Here is a 17,551-nt window from a genome sequence, read left to right as displayed (position 1 = left end):
GAGGATGTAGATATGGAACTCAGAGAGCGAGACTGTGAGGTTCTTGAGCAAATTGTCATAGGGAGTGACAAGGTATTGGAGGTTTTGGAAGGCTTAAAAGTGGACAAATCTCCAGGTCCGGACGATGTGTGTCCCAGGATGCTGTGGGAGGCGAGGGTGGAGATTGCAGGGGCTCGGACCCTAATTTTTAATTCCTCTCTGATCACGGGGGAGGTGCCAGAGGACTGGAGAACAGCTAATGTGGTCCTACTATTTAAGAAAGGTTGTAGAGATAAGCCAGGGAACTACAGACCAGTGAGTCTCACGTCAGTGGTAGGGAAACTATTGGAGAAAATTCTGAAGGAGAGAATCTATCACCACTTGGAGAGGCAAAATTTGATTAGGAATACTCAGCATGGCTTTGTCAGAGGGAGGTCATGCCTAACAAATTTGATTGAATTTTTTGAGCATGTGACCAGGTGTGTAGATGAGGGTAGTGCAGTTGATGTAGTTTACATGGATTTCAGCAAAGCCTTTGACAAGGTCCCACATGGGAGACTTATCAAGAAAGCAAATGCACATGGGACACAAGGTAACTTGATAAGGTGGATTCAAAATTGGCTTAGCTATAGCAGACAGAGAGTGATGACAGACGGCTGTTTTAGTGACTGGAAGCCATTGTCCAGTGGCGTACCACAGGGATCTGTGCTGGGTCCCCTATTGTTTGTCATTTATATAAACGACATAGATGACTATGTGGGGGGTAGGATCAGTAAGTTCGCGGATGACACAAAGATTGGCCGAGTGGTTAACAGTGAGGTGGAGTGTCTTAGGTTACAGGAAGATATAGACGGGATGGTCAAATGGTCAGAAAAGTGGCAGATGGAATTTAACGCTGAAAAGTGTGAGGTGATACACTTTGGAAGGAGTAATGTGACACGGAAGTATTCAATGAATGGCCTGACACTGGGAAGTTCCAAGGAACAAAGGGACCTTGGCGTGTTTGTCCATAGATCTCTGAAGGCAGAAGGGCAGGTTAATAGGGTGGTGAAAAAGGCATATGGGACACTTGCCTTTATCAATCAAGGCATAGATTACAAAAGCAGGAAGGTCATGTTGGAGTTGTACAGAACTTTGGTAAGACCACAGCTGGAGTACTGTGTGCAATTCTGGTCGCCACATTATAGGAAGGATATGATTGCATTGGAGGGGGTGCAGAGGCGATTCACCAGGATGTTGCCTGGGATGGAACATTTAAACTATGAAGAGAGGTTGGATAGGCTGGGTTGTTTTCACTGGAGCAGAGAAGACTGAGGGGTGACCTGATCGAGGTGTACAAGATTATGAGGGGCATGGACAGGGTGGATAGGGAGCAGATGTTCCCCTTAGTTGAAGGGTCAGTTACGAGGGGTCACAAGTTTAAGGTGAGGGGCGGGAGGTTTAAGGGGGATTTGAGGACAAACTTTTTTACCCAGAGGGTGGTGATGGTCTGGAATGCCCTGCCTGGGAGGGTGGTAGAGGCGGGTTGCCTCACATCCTTTAAAAAGTATCTGGATGAGCACTTGGCACGTCATAACATTCAAGGCTATGGGCCAAGTGCTGGCAAATGGGATTAGGTAGACAGGTCAGGTGTTTTAATGCATCGGTGCAGACTCGATGGGCTGAAGGGCCTCTTCTGCACTGTATTATTCTGTGATTCTGTGATATTCTGCCTTAATGTATTTGTGCACCTCTAGGGTTTTTTTCCCTCATTTCTCTGCCCCCTCACCATCGCCTCCCCCCTCCCGTTTCCTTGTGTCGATCTTTCTTTTCGCCTAGTTAGTGTTCCCTCAGTATTGCGCTTGTGCAGTCTCTCACTGGGTGAATGTGGTCCACAGAAGCAGTATTCTGGAGAAAGTTAGGACTCTGTCCTCAAAGGGGTGACAAAGAGCCTCAGAGTATAACACAGGGAGCAGATGCCAAGACCAACTTGCTGCTTAGATTGGAGTGGTAGGGGAGCTGTTTGGGGTTTGGGCACTTGACTCCAGGGATGATTCTGTTTATGTTCTGGGGTCTGGTGTTTTTTCCAGTGTTTTTTATGGTGGCTTTTCCAGGTGCTTTGCCCCTCCGCAGTTCCAAGGCTGTGATTGAGGGCAGGTTTAACCGTAGCTTCATTGGATAACTTGTACTAGGTTTGGTGATGCTGGTGTTGTGTGTTTATATTATTCATGTCAGCCTGTGTTTATACAATGGAAAGATTTTTTTGAAACAAAACTTTTGTTCCTTTTAAGCTATAAACAACATTTAATCATTTTATAAAAATTAGCCTACTGGTCATTTTGTGCGAGTTTGGTTTCTGTTGCTGGCAGAGCTTCCCATTACGCGCAGAGTGACCATTCTTCACGTGACTTGGCCAGGATATCAAAAGCTATTTGACTGTAGTGGCCTGTAAGTACAATTCAGTCAGGGGGTAGTGGACAGTGAGCAGAAATGGGAGCCTTGTTTGATTCCATTTTTTTGTCCTTTCTTCACTCTAGCTAATGTTCCAGCTACCAACTGGTTGTCATGTCATCATTTCTACCCAGCTAATTCAGAAGAGGATTTTCTTGTAAGATTCTCCTGCTCTATGGAGCATTTATCCAGTGAATCACTGGGAAGTTCACCAAAGTAGGCTTAACGTTAGGACAGGCTAATACCAGTTAATCAGCTGTAGCAGTATTTGAGAATCTTTTGTCACTCCCAAAAAAAAAAGAAATTGAAAACCTAAATGCTTCTTCACTGTTAATGAAGTGATTGAAACATTCTGTTTCCTTGTAGCCGAATGCATGACAGACAATGATTGTTCTCCAACTGCAGATGATGAAGATAGTGACTACAGGCAGGAACCTGCGTATAAAGAGACATATAAAGATCGACGGAGACAGGCTCACACTCAGGCTGAACAAAAGAGACGAGATGCCATCAAGGTGTGAGATTTAAACTTAGAAACTGTAGCTTTGAAGCTCAGTCTAAAGTTTGTGCATCAAATTTTTAATTGATCAGCTATCTCTGAACAATTTTTAAATGACTGTCTCACAGAAAGGATATGATGACTTGCAGTCAATCGTCCCTACGTGCCAGCAACAAGATTTCTTGATTGGATCCCAGAAGCTGAGTAAAGCAACAGTTCTTCAGAAAAGTATGTACAATTCTGCCTCTTAATGTTTAATAAACATTACTGCATTTCCTGTGTAAAGTATATTGTGTGATTCTACCATTTACTGCAGCTCTATTGGCTACACCGTAAGGGATCAGAAGCTTATTTCTGTCTCAGTGACCTCTGCACAGTCCTGTGCAGCATGCAGTTACTCAGCAAATTGAGCAAAGTTTCTAAAAACTATGAAACTAAACATTAAATGAAATGAATTGGAAACAGAAGAAATTAAAAACACATTCTCAAGTTCAGCCATTACCAAATGGGGAAAAATTAAAAACAGCAAGTGCTGGAAATACCACTGCTGGAAACCCAGTTCTGATGAAAGGTCACATCTGAAACATTAATGCTGTTTATCTCTCCACAGATGCTGCCAAACCTGCTGAGTATTTCCAGCACTTTCTGTTTTTATAACAGAAAGAAATCCTCTTCTGTTTTTAAGCAATATAGGCCAGCCCATGATTCCTTCGTGAAGGAGGCTGGATCCGAGGGTTCAGCAGACAGGTAGCTGTGTTAGTGGCTGCAAAAGGGGAACATTTGTCGTGATGCAATATTGAGATTGTTCTTTTTTTCAGCCATCGATTATATCCAGTTTCTGCACAAGGAGAAGAAGAAGCAGGAGGAGGAGCTCTCCACTCTGCGCAAAGATGTCATGGCTCTGAAGATTATGAAGGCGTAAGATTGATTTACAATGTTTTGTATCTCCTCCTGGACTAACTTCAGTGGACAGGAGCCTTATCAATTGAACATCTGCAAAATGAATTTTCTGTGAATATCATTTCTAAATATTCTTGAAAGCAGAAATGTTGTACTATAGTGAACTCAGCTATCCTAATGATTTGTATACATGGAACAGCTAAAAGATGTTGCTTCTCCCCAGTTCCTAATCTCTCATCAGTGCAAATACATTCCGATTTGCCTTCACTTGCCCATAATGAACTCCGTCTGCCATAGTTTTGCCAACCCAATGAAATGATTTTATGCCCCCTTTGTAATTTCTTTTTCCCAGCTGCACAACTCACTGTGTCTCCTAACATTGTGTCATCTGCAAGCTTGGATATACTCTATTCCTTCTCCAAATCATGCAATTAAGGGGAGACAAGGTAAGTAAATGAGAGAGAAAGGAACAAAGAACAGTACAGCACAGGAACAGGCCATTCGGCCCTCCAAGCCTGCCTTGATGCCTGCCGAAACTAACACCTTCTGCACTTCCGGGGCCCATATCCCTCTATTCCCTTCCTATTCATATGTTTGTCAAGATGTCTCTTAAACGTCGCTATCGTATCTGCTTCCACCACCTCCCCTGGCAGCAAGTTCCAGGCACTCACCACCCTCTGTGTAAAAAAACTTGCCTCGCACATCCCCTCTAAACTTTGCCCCTCGCACCTTAAACCTATGTCCCCTAGTAACTGACTCTTCCACCCTGGGAAAAAGCTTCTGACTATCCACTCTGTCCATGCCACTCATAACTTTGTAAACCTCTATCATGTCGCCCCTCCACCTCTGTCGTTCCAGTGAAAACAATCCGAGTTTTTCCAACCTCTCCTCATAGCTAATGCCCTCCAGACCAGGCAACATCCTGGTAAACCTCCTCTGTACCCTCTCCAAAGCCTCCACGTCCTTCTGGTAGTGTGGCGACCAGAATTGCACGCAATATTCTAAGTGTGGCCTAAATAAGGTTCTGTACAGCTGCAACATGACTTGCCAATTTTTATACTCTATGCCCGACTGATGAAGGCAAGCATGCCGAATGCCTTCTTGACTACCTTTCCACCTGCGTTGCCACTTTCAGTGACCTGTGGACCTGTACGCCCAGATCTCTCTGCCTGTCAATACTCCTAAGGGTTCTGCCATTTACTGTATACCTCCCACCTGCATTAGACCTTCCAAAATACATTACCTCACATTTGTCTGGATTAAACTCCATCTGCCATTTCTCCGCCCAAGTCTCCAACCGATCAATATCCTGCTGTATCCTCTGACAATCCTCATCATTATCCGCAACTCCACCAACCTTTGTGTCGTCCGCAAACTTACTAATCAGACCAGCTACATTTTCCTCCAAATCATTTATATATACTATAAACAGCAAAGGTCCCAGCACTGATCCCTGCGGAACACCACTAGTCACATCCCTCCATTCAGAAAAACACCCATCCACTGTTACCCTCTGTTTTCTGTGACCGAGCCAGTTCTGTATCTATCTTGCCAGCTCACCTCTGATCCCGTGTGACTTCACCTTTTGCACCAGTCTGCCATGCGGCACCTTGTCAAAGGCTTTACTAAAGTCCATATAGACAACATCCACCGCCCTTCCCTCATCAATCATCTTCGTCACTTCCTCAAAAAACTCAATCAAATTAGTAAGACACGACCTCCCCTTCACAAAACCATGCTGTCTCTCGCTAATAAGTTCGTTTGTTTAGAAGGATATATTGATCGGGTGAGATTAAGTTTGGGTGGAAGGAAGCTGGTGTGGAACATAAACAGAAACCAGTTGGTCTGTTTCTATGCTATAAATTATACTGAAAGTCATTGATCCATTTGGTGAAAAACTGAGGGACCAGTATAGATCATAGAATAGTACAGCACAAAAGGATGCTATTTGTCTCATCGAGTCTGTGTCGGCTGTTTTGAAGAGCAATATAGTTAGTCCCACTCTCCTGCTCTTTCCCCTTATCCCTGCAATTTTTTCTCTTTCAAGTATGTATCCAATTCTCTTTTTGAAGGTTACCATTGAATCTGTTTTCTCCACCCTATCAGACAGTGCATTCTAAATGTTAACCACTCAGTGTGTAAAAAAGTTTTTCCTCATGTCGTCTCTGGTTCTTTTGCCAATGACCTTAAACTTGTGCTCTCTGGTCACTGGGAAATTAGAATTAGAATTAGAATATTAGAATATTACAGCGCAGTACAGGCCCTTCGGCCCTCGATGTTGCGCCGATCATCTGACCTACACTATTCCATTTACATCCATATGTCTATCAAATACTGCGCCACGTCAGCCCTACTGAAAATAGCAAGTGTCAGCTGCAGAGCCCAAAGTGTCTCCAGTTATCAGAAAGCAATTAAATCTTTTGTTGAGCCTTCCATCAGGATCTTGTAAATGACCATGGGCATGAAAAGACATAAAAGCAAAACATCTCAACTAAGAAAATGTACACTGGCAATTTTAAGAACAAAAAATTCCACTGTTGCATTTTGGAGTTTATGCTTTAGATATTTTTCTTGGGTTTAGCATTTCACATCACTCCCACAGGTCACCCTTGCAGACAGTGAGTTCTAGATCCCCACTACCCTCTGGGTGAAAAACATTCCCTTCGAATCCCCTCTAAACTTCCTACCCCTTACCCTAAATCTATGCCCCTGGTTATGGACCCCTCAATCAAGGGGAATAGGGCCTTCCTATCCACTCTATCTAGACCATTTCTAAAGGTTCTGGCAGTTCTGAACCTTATTTGGGTTCTTGGACAAGACAACACAGTTGCAGACAGTAGTACTGGTGCAACAAATTAAGAGGATTTATTAAGTAACAAAATTATACTTAACACTTGATTGATAGATGTGCATGGATAAATGAATTGTAACAGTTCATATTCTTACACCCTCATAACTTTACACTTCAATTAGGTCTCCCTGCAGCCTTCTCTGTTCCAAAGAAAACAACCCCAGCCTATCCAGTCTTCTCTCATAACTAAAATTCTCCAGTCCAGGCAACATCCCTGTAAATCTTCACTGAACCTTTTCTTATGCAATTACATCTTTCTTATAGTGCGGAGACCAGAACTGCTGTGGCCTAACTAGTGTTTTATACAGTTCCAGCATAACCTCCCAGCTCTTATAGTCTATGCCATGGCTAATAAAGGCAAGTATCCCTATGCCTTCTTGATACTTTATTTACCTGTCCAGCCGCCATCAGGGATCTATGGATTATGTACTCCAAGGTCCCTCTGTTCCTCTACACCTCAGTATCCTACCATTTATTGTGTATTCCCTTGCCTTGTTAGCCTTGCCCAAATGCGTTACCTCACACTTTTCCGATTGAGCTCCCATTTGCCACTGTTTTACTGACTTGACCAGTCCATTGATACCTTCCTGCAGTCTACAGCTTTCTTCTTCATTATCAGCCACATGGCCAATTTTTGTTTCGTCTGCAAACTTCTTAATCATACCCCCAATGTTCAAGTCCAAATCATTGATATATACCGCAAAAAGCAAGGGACCTAGTACTGACCCCTGCGGAACCCCACTGGTAACCGCCATCCAGTCTCAAAAATACCCATCAACCATTACCCTTTGCTTCCTGTCTCTGAGCCAATTTTGGATCTAACTTGCCACTTTGCCTTGGATCCCATGGGCTCCTACTTTCATGATCAGTTTGCCATGTGGGACCTAATCAAAAGCCTTGCTAAAATCCTGCATAAAATGCACTACCCTCATTGACCCTCTTTGTTGCCTCCTCAAAAAATTCAGTCATGTTAATCAGACATTACCTTCCCTTAACAAATCCATGCTGACTGTCTTTGATTAATCTGTGTCTTTCTAAATGAAGATTTATCCTGTTAATTTTTTCCAATAATTTTCACACCACCGAGGTTAGGCTGACTGGCCTGTAATTATTCAGTCTATCCCTTTCTCCCTTTTTAAATGATGGTACAATATAGTTTAGTTTAGTTTAGAGATACAGCACTGAAACAGGCCCTTCGGCCCACCGAGTCTGTGCCAACCATCAACCACCCATTTATACTAATCCTACACTAATTCCATATTCCTACCACATCCCCACCTATCCCTATATTTCCCTACCACCTACCTATACCAGGGGCAACTTATAATGGCCAATTTACCTACCAACCTGCAAGTCTTTGGCATGTGGGAGGAAACCGGAGCACCCGGAGGAAACCCACACAGACACAGGGAGAACTTGCAAACTCCACACAGGCAGTGCCCAGAATTGAACCCGGGTCGCTGGAGCTGTGAGGCTGCGGTGCTAACCACTGTGCCACTGTTCTCCAGTCCTCTGGCACCACACCTGTAGCCAGAGAGGATCGGAAAATGATTGTCAGAGCCTCTGCTACTTCTTCTCTTGCTTCCCTTAACAGCCTAGGATACATTTCATCCAGGCCTGGGGAATTATCCACTTTTAGTAATGTTAAACCCCTGAATACTTCCTCTCTCACTGTTAATTTCATCTAATATTTCACACTTCTCCTCCCTGATTGTAATGTCTGTATCGTCCTCTCTTTGAAAACAGAGACAAAGTATTCATTAAGAACCATACCAACTTTCTCTGACTCCACACACAAATTACCTTTATGGCCCCTATTCTTTCTTTAGTTATCCTCTTGCTCTTTGTGTATTTATAAAAGATCTTTGGGTTTACTTGAGAATATTTTTTCATGTCCTCTCTTTGCTTTCCTAACTTCCTTTTTAATTTAACCCCTACACTTTTTATACCCCACTAGGTTTTCTGCAATATTGAGCCCTTGGTTATAGTCATTCATGGCACAGAAGGAGGCTTGATCCCTGTAGCCTTGCAAGTCTATTTCCTCTTGAAGTCATTGATTGTCTCTGCTTCCACCACCCTTGTGGGCAGCGAGTTGCAGGTCATTACCACCCACTGCGTAAAAGTTTCTTCCTCATATTTCCCCTGCATCTCTTGCCCAAAACTTTCAATCTTTCAGAAGCTTCCTTTTTGTTCTTTATCCTCTCCTTTAAGCCCTTTGAGATCCAGGGGGCTCTGGATTTGTTAGTCCCACCCTTTATCTTTAAGGGAACATGCTTGCTTTGAGCCCTCACTATCTGTTCCTTGAATGCCTCCCACTGATCTGGCACTGATTTAACCTCAAGTAGCTGTTTCCAGTCCACTTTAGCTAAATAACATCTCAGCTTAGTAAAATTAGCTTTTCCCCATTTGAGACCTTTTAATCCTGGTCTGTCTTTGTCCTTTTCCATAACTACCTTAAATCTAACTGAATTATGATCACTTTCACCAAAGTGCTCCCCAGTTGATACCCCTTCCAACTGCCCAGTTTTATTCCCTAAAACTATGTCCAGAACTGTCCCTGCCTCTCTTGTTGGGTTTGCTACCTATTGGCTAAAAAAGTTCTCCTGAAAGCATTTTAAGAATTCTGCTCCCTCTGTGCCTTTTACACAAATTCTATCCCATTAAATTACAGTAGTTGAAATCCCCCTCCCCGTATTGTTTTTTCACATCTCAGAGATTTTGCCTACATATTTGCTCTTCTATCTCCCTCTGACTGTTTACTGATAGTGTACTATAGACCCCCAGTGTGATTGCCTCTTTTTAGTTCTTTGGTTCAACCCATATGACGATCCTTTTACCATATTGCTCCTCACAGCCAATCCTTCAGGGGAGGAAATCTGCTGTCCTTACCCAGTCTGCCTACCTTTGATTCCAGATCCACAACAATGTGGTTGACTCTTAATTACCCTCTGAAATGGCCTAGCAAGCCACTCAGTTGTATCAAACCACTGCAGAGAGCACTTTTTAAAAATTCATTCCAGGGATGTGGGCGTCACTGGCTAGGCCAGCATTTATTGCCCATCCCTAATTACCCTTGAAAAGGTTGTGGTGAGCTGCCTTCTTGAACCACTGCAGCCCTTGTGGGGTAGGTACACCCACAGTACTGTTAGGAAGGGAATTCCAGGATTTTGACCCAGCGACAGTGAAGGAACGGCAATATAGTTTCAAGTCAGAATTGTGTGTGGCTTGGAGGGGAACTTGCTGGTGGTGGTGTTGCCATGAATCTGCTGTTGTTGCCCTTCTAGGTGGTAGAGGTCCAGAAGTTAGAGGTTTGGAAGGTGCTGTCTAAGGAGCCTTGGTGCGTTGCTACCGTGCATCTTGTAGATGGTACATATTGCTGCCACTATGCGTCAGTGGTGGAGGGAGTGAATGTTTGTAGATGGAGTGCCAGTCAAGCGGACTGCTTTGTCCTGGATGATATCAAGTTTCTTGAGTGTTGTTGGAGTTGCGCCCATCCAGGAAAGTGGATAGTATGCCATCACACTCCTGACTTGTGCCTTGTAGATGGTGGACAGGCTTTGGGGAGTCAGGAGGTGAGTTACTTGCCTCAGGATTCCTAGCCTCTGACCTGCTCTTGTAGCCAGGGTATTCATATGGCTACTCCAGTTCAGTTTCTGGTCAATGGTAACCCCGAGGATGTTGATAGTGGGGGATTCAGCGATCGTAATGCCATTGAATGTCAAGAGGAGATGGTTAGATTCTCTCTTGTTGGAGATGGTCATTGCCTGGCGTTAGTGTGGCGTGAATGTTACTTGCTACTTATCAACCCAAGCCTGGATATTGTCCAAGTCTTGCTGCATTTCTACATGGACTGCTTCAGTAGCTGAGGAGTCGCGAATGCTGCTGAACATTGTGCAATCATCAGCGAACATCCCCACTTCTGACCTTCTGATTGAAGGAAGGTCATTGATGAAGCAGCTGAAGATGGTTGGGCCTAGAACACTACCCTGAGGAACTTATGCAGTCATGTCCTGGAGCTGAGATGATTGACCGCCAACAACCACAACCATCTTCTTTGCGCTAGGTATGACTCCAACCAGCGGAGATTTTTCCCCCTGATTCCCATTGACTCCAGTTTTGCTAGGGTGTGGGGTGTACCTATTACACATGGACTGACGTGGTTCAAGAAAGCAGCTGACCACCACCTTCTCAACGGCAATTAGGGATTGTCTTGCCGGCGATGCTTACATTCCAAGAATGAATTTTTAAAAAGCAAGTGTTTCTATAGACAACACTTGGTCTGTGTGATCTTCTAGATGGGTTTGATCACTTGAGGGGGGATATACTTTTTCCTTATTGGCCCTGAGTTGTTTTTCTTTTTTTTTGTCTTGCAGAAGAGATTACATGGCTGCTGTAGGGGGCAGGGAGATGAGGGAGGGAGGGAAGGAAGTGTTTAGCCATGATGCTCTAGCGTAATAAACCAGCCGATCTTTTGATACCTGTCAATTTGGTGCTTTGGTGGGGGATGTGGATATCCAGTCCAGTGGCTGGGATACAGGGCAGGCAAACAACTGTCTTGGATGGTGTTGAGCTTCAATAGTGCTGTTGCATTTGCACCCATGCGAGCCAAGTGGCGAATATTCCTGACCTGCGCCTTGTAGACACAGCGAGGCTGAGCAGTCATAAGAACATAAATTGGTGCAGGAGTAGGCCATTTGGCCCGTGCAGCCTGTTACACCATTCAACAAGATCATGGCTGATCTACCTCACTCCACCTCCCCGCACTATCCCCATATCCCTAATTTCTTCAGTACGCAAAAATCTATTGACCTTGGTCTTGAACATACTCAATGACTCAGCCTTCACAGCTCTCTGGGGTAGAGTTCCAAAGATTCATGACCCTCTGAGAGAAGAAGTTTCTCCTCATCTTCATCTTAACTGTGTGACCCTTTTTTTTTATTCTTTCACAGGATGTGGGCGTTGCTGGCAGGTCAGCATTTCTTGCCCATCCTTAATTGCCCTTGAGAAGCTGGTAGTGAGCTGCCTTCTTGAACTGCTGCAGTCCATCTGGTGTGGTTGCACCACAGTGTTGTTAGGGAGGGAGTTCCAGGATTTTGATCCAGCGGCAGTGAAGAATGGCGATATATTTCCAAGTCAGTGCAACTTGGAGGGGACCTTACAGGTAATGGTGTTCCCAGTCCTTGTCCTTCTCGGTGGAAGAGGTCGCGGGTTTGGAAGATGCTGTCGAAGGAGGTGTGGTGATTGCTGCAATGCATCTTGTATATCGTACACGCTGCTGTCACTGTGTGTCAGCGGTGGAGGGAGTGACTGTTTAAGGTGGTGGATGGGGTGCCAATCAAGTGGGCTGCTTTGTCCTGGATGATGTTGACCACCCTGAGTGCTGTTGGAGCTGCACTGATCCAGGCAAGTAGAGAGTATTCCAGCACATTCCTGACTTGTGCTTTGTAGATGGTGGACAGGCTTTGGGGAGACAGGAGGTGAGTTACTCGCTACGGAATTCCCAGTCTCTGACCTGTTCTTGTAGCCACAGTATTTATGTGGCTGGTCCAGTTCAGTTTCTGGTCAATGGTACCCCCCCAGGATGTTGTTGGTGGGACATTCAATGATGGTAATACCATTGAATGTCATGTGGAGATGGTTAGATTCTCTCTTCTTGGAGATTGTTATTGCCTGGCACTTGTGTGGCACAAGTGTTACTTGCCACTTATCAGCGGAAGCCTGAATGTTGCCCAGGTCTTGCTGCATATGGATACAGACTGCTTCAGTATCTGAGGAATCCTAATGCTACTGAACATCCTATACTTATCAGCAAACATCCCACTTCTGACCTTTTGATGGAGGAAAGGTCATTGAAGCAGCTAAAGATGGTTGGGCCCAGGACACTACTCTGAGGAACTCATGCAGCGATGTCCTGGGGCTAAGGTGATTGGCCTGCAACAACCACAACCATCTTCCTTTGTGCTAGATACGAGTCTAACCAGTGGATTGCGCGGCGTTCACTCCTACCATTACTGTCGTGGATAGATGCATCTGCAACAGGTAGATTGGTGAGGACAAGGTCTAGTAGGTTTTCCCACTTGTTCCCTCACCACCTGCTGCAGGCCCAGTCTAGCAGATAGGTTCTTCCAAGTGGTGTTCAACGTGGAGGAGTACTGATTCATCAACTATTCTGAAACTATGTCCCCTAGTTCTAGATTACCCAACGAGGGAAATATCCTTTCAGCATCTACCCTGTCAAGCTCCCTCAGAATCTTTTATGTTTCAATAAGATCACCTCTCATTCTCCTAAACACCAGGGAATATAGAATCATAGAAAGTTTAAGGCACAGAAAGAGGCCACTTGGCCCATCATGTCTAGTCTAAGCCTAGTCTGCTCAATCTTTCCTCATAAGACAATCTCCTCACCCCAGGATCCAGTCTATTGAACCTTTATTGTACCCCTTTTAGGTAAAGAGACCACACTACTCCAGGTGTGGCCTCACCAATGCCCTGTATAATTGTAGTAAGATTTCTTTACTTTTATACTCCATTTCCTTTCTAACAAAAGCTAACGCACCATTTCCCTTCCTAATTGCTTGCTGTACCTGCATGTTAACTTTCCATGATTCATGCACAAGGATACCCAGCCTACTTGAATGCAAATGTTTCCCAGTCTCTCCCCATCAAAAAAAATGCTGCTTTTAAATTTTTCCTACCAAAGTAGATAACTTCACACTGCCCTATATTGTATTCCATTTGCCATACTCTTGCTCACTCGATAGGTAGACAAAGAAAAGCTGTTCATATTAGCTGATGGTAACAAGGACGAGCGGACACAAATTTAAGGTTTTGGGCAAGAGATGCAGGGGGGATGTGAGGAAGAACATTTTTATGCAACAAGTGGTAATGACCTGGAACTCGCTGCCTACAAGGGTGGTAGAAGTGGAGACGACAAATGATTTCAAAAGGAAATTGGATAGGCACTTGAAGGAAATAAATTTGCAGGGCTATGGGGGATAGAAAGGGAATGGCTCTGACTGGATTGCTCTACAGAGAACCTGCCCTGCATGGTCTCAATGGACCGGATGGTCTCCTTCTCTGCCCCTATGACTCTATACAGTGGGATTATGTTTGCTACCTTCCAATCCTTGGGAACTGTTCTAGAACCTAAGCAAGGGTCAGAAGATGAGCCATTCATCACGGAGTACCCAGCCTCTGCCCTGCTGTATGAGGGGAGGCGGTGGCATAGTGGTAATGTCACTGGACTAGTAATCCAGAGCCCAGGCTAATTCTCTGGGAACATGGGTTTGAATCCCACTATGGCAGATGGTGAAATTTGAATTCAATTAATAAATCTGGAATTACAAAGCTAATCTAATGATAACCATGAAACCATTGTTGATTGTTGTAAAAACCCATCTAGTTCACTAATGTCCTTTAGGGAAGGAAATCTGCTGTCCTTACCTGGTCTGGCCTACATGTGACTTCAGACCCACAGCAATGTGGTTGACTCTTAAAATGCCCTCTGAAATGGCCGAGCAAACCGCTCAGTTGAAGGGCAATTAGGGATGGGCAATTATTGCTGGTCTAGCCAGAGATACCCACATCCCACAAACGAATTTTAAAAAAGCATGGCATTGATATGGTAGGCCCAGTTAAGTTTCTTGTCAGTGGTGACGCCTCAACTGCTTTATTGCCAAGACTTCTTGCATTGAGGTTTATAGAACATAGAACAGTACAGCACAGTACAGGCCCTTCGGCCCATGATGTTGTGCCGGACCTTTAACCTACTCTAAGATATAAGTAACTACCTACCCTTCATTCTACTATCATCCATGTACCTATCCAAGAGTTGCTTAAATGCCCCTAATGTATCTGCTTCTACTACCACCGCTGGCAGCGCATTCCACGCACCCACCACTCTCTGTGTAAAGAACATACCTCTGACATCTCCCCAAAACCTTCCTCCAATCACCCTAAAATTATGTCCCCTGGTGATAGCCCTTTCCACCCTGGGAAAAAGTCTCTATCCACTGACTATCCACTCTATCTATGCCTCTCATCATCTTGTACCCCTCTATCAAGTCACCTCTCATCCTTCTTTGCTCCAATGAGAAAAGCCCTTGCTCCCTCAATCTTTCTTCGTAAGACATGCCCTCCAGTCCAGGCAGCATCCTGGTAAATCTCCTCTGCACCCTCTCCAAAGCTTCCACATCCTTCCTATAATGAGGCGACCAGAACAGAACACAATATTCCAAGTGTGGTCGAACCAGGGCCTTATAGAGCTGCAGCATAACCTCGCGGCTCTTAAACTCAATCCCCCTGTTAATGAAAGCCAACACCATTTATACCATTTAACACTGCCAAACTCCCTTCTTGTCTATTTTCTAACCTTTGCTTCCTCTGCCTTCCAAATATGCTAATTTTTTGCTTTCCATTTCTAAATTTTCTTCTCTTCCTTCTGAATCTACTCTCAGGTTCCCCTCCTCCTGCCAAGCTAGTTTAAACCCTCCCCAACAGCACTAGCAAAACCCCTGCAAGGAGATTTGTCTTGGCCCTGTTGAGGTGCAACCTGTCTGGCTTGTACAGATCCTACCACCACCGCCCCACACCCCCCCCCCCCCCACCTCCACCCACCCCTCTGCCCCACCCAGAAGCAGTCCCATCTAAAGCCTTCTGTTACGACCAGGTGAGAAAGGTAACTAGGTGTCTTTTACTGTCTTCACCTGGTCTTATTGTAACAGGGTTTTATTTTTAAACACAGTGTGTTTTGAGCTCCCCCTTTGGTGAATCTTGTTCACCACTTTCCAATTATAAGGCAAAGAAATGAGCACTCCAGGTTTTCTTAGGTTTAAAGAAGAAAAGTGAAATTTATTAAAACTCAAACTATAATTCGGCTCTTCTTCTTCTTCTTTGGCCTCCTTGTCTCGAGAGACAATGGATACGCGCCTGGAGGTGGTCAGTGGTTTGTGAAGCAGCACCTGGAGTGGCTATAAAGGCCAATTCTAGAGTGACAGACTCTTCCACAGGTGCTACAGATAAAATTAGTTGTTGGGGCTGTTACACAGTTGGCACTCCCCTTGCGCTTCTGTCTTTTTTCCTGCCAACTGCTAAGTCTCTTCGACTCGCCACACTTTAGCCCCACCTTTATGGCTGCCCACCAGCTCTGGCGATCACTGGCAACTGACTCCCACGACTTGTGATCAATGTCACAGGACCTTATGTCGCGTTTGCAGAAGGCTTTAAAACGGAGACATGGACGGCCAGTGGGTCTGACCCCAGTGGCAAGCTCGCTGTACAATGTGTCCTTGGGGATCCTGCCATCTTCCATGCGGCTCACATGGCCAAGCCATCTCAAGCGCCGCTGGCTCAGTAGGGTGTATATGCTGGGGATGTTGGCCACCTCGAGGACTTCTGTGTTGGAGATATGGTCCTGCCACCTGATGTCAAGGATTCTCCGGAGGCAGCGAAGATGGAATGAATTGAGACGTCGCTCTTGGCTGACATACGGTGTCCAGGCCTCGCTGCCGGAGAGCAAGGTACTGAGGACACAGGCTTGAAATGCTCGGACTTTTGTGTTCCGTGTTAGTGCACCATTTTCCCACACTCTCTTGGCCAGTCTGGACATAGCAGTGGAAGCCTTTCCCCTGCGCTTGTTGATTTCTGCATCGAGAGATGGATTACTGGTGATAGTTGAGTCTAGGTAGGTGAATTCTTGAACTACTTCCAGAGCGTGGTCGCCGATATTGATGGATGGAGCATTTCTGACATCCTGTCCCATGATGTTTGTTTTCTTGAGGCTGATGGTTAGGCCAAATTCGTTGCAGGCAGCCGCAATCCTGTCGATGAGTCTCTGCAGACACTCTTCAGTGTGAGATGTTAATGCAGCATCGTCAGCCAAGAGGAGTTCCCTGATGAGGACTTTCCGTACTTTGGTCTTCGCTCTTAGACGGGCAAGATTGAACAACCTGCCACCTGATCTTGTGTGGAGGAAAATTCCTTCTTCTGAAGAGTTGAACGCATGTGAGAGCAGCAGGGAGAAGAAGATCCCAAACAGTGTAGGTGCGAGAACACAACCCTGTTTCACGCCATTCAGGATAGGAAAGAGGTCTGATGAGGCACCACTATGCTGAATTGTGCCTTTCATATTGTCATGGAATGAGGTGATGATACTTAGTAGCTTTGGTGGACATCCGATCTTTTCTAGTAGTCTGAAGAGACCACGTCTGCTGACGAGGTCAAAGGCTTTGGTGAGATCAATGAAAGCAATGTAGAGGGGCATCTGTTGTTCACGGCATTTCTCCTGTAGCTGGCGAAGGGAGACCAGCATGTCAATGGTGGATCTCTCTGCTTGAAAGCCACACTGTGCCTCAGGGTAGACACGCTCAGCCAGCTTCTGGAGCCTGTTTAAAGCGACTCGATCGAAGACTTTGCCCACTATGCTGAGCAGGGAGATTCCACGGTAGTTGTTGCAGTCACCGCGGTCGTGCATGTCCAGTGGTACTGCTCCCTCATCCCAGCACAGGCAAAGCAATTCATACGGTACTGAAAGTATAGCAGGCTTGGCACTCTTGATTATTTCAGGGGTAATGCCATCCGTCCCAGGGGCTTTTCCGCTGGCTAGAGAATCAGTAGCATCACTGAGTTCCGATTTTGATGGCTGTACGTCCAGCTCATCCATGACTGGCAGAGACTGGGCTGCATTGAGGGTGGTCTCTGACAACATTTTCCCTGGAGTACAGTTCCAGGTAGTGCTCAACCCAGCGGTCCATTTGCTTGCGTTGGTCAGTGATTGTGTCCCCTGATTTAGATTTGAGGGGGGCGATCTTCTTGATGGTTGGCCCAAAAGCTCTCTTAATGCCATCATACATTCCTCTGATTTCCGGTGTCAGAGGCCAGCTGAATATGACTGC

General features: G+C 45.3%; 1 protein-coding gene across 1 annotated transcript in view; it reads left to right on the top strand.

Annotated features, from left to right (window-relative positions):
- The window catches only part of mlx (MAX dimerization protein MLX), a 134,409-nt gene that overhangs the window by 111,548 nt on the left and 5,310 nt on the right, over positions 1-17,551 (top strand). Inside the window, 3 exon segments of the mRNA XM_068013709.1 lie at positions 2,776-2,924; positions 3,037-3,136; positions 3,727-3,826. Of these exon segments, the coding sequence (XP_067869810.1) occupies positions 2,776-2,924; positions 3,037-3,136; positions 3,727-3,826 (349 nt within the window).

This window comes from Heterodontus francisci, chromosome 33 (assembly GCF_036365525.1).
Source record: "Heterodontus francisci isolate sHetFra1 chromosome 33, sHetFra1.hap1, whole genome shotgun sequence".
NCBI classification, from domain to species: Eukaryota; Metazoa; Chordata; class Chondrichthyes; order Heterodontiformes; family Heterodontidae; genus Heterodontus; species Heterodontus francisci.
The sequence above is the reverse complement of the archived record's forward strand: the minus strand, read 5'-3'. Positions and strand labels throughout refer to the sequence as shown.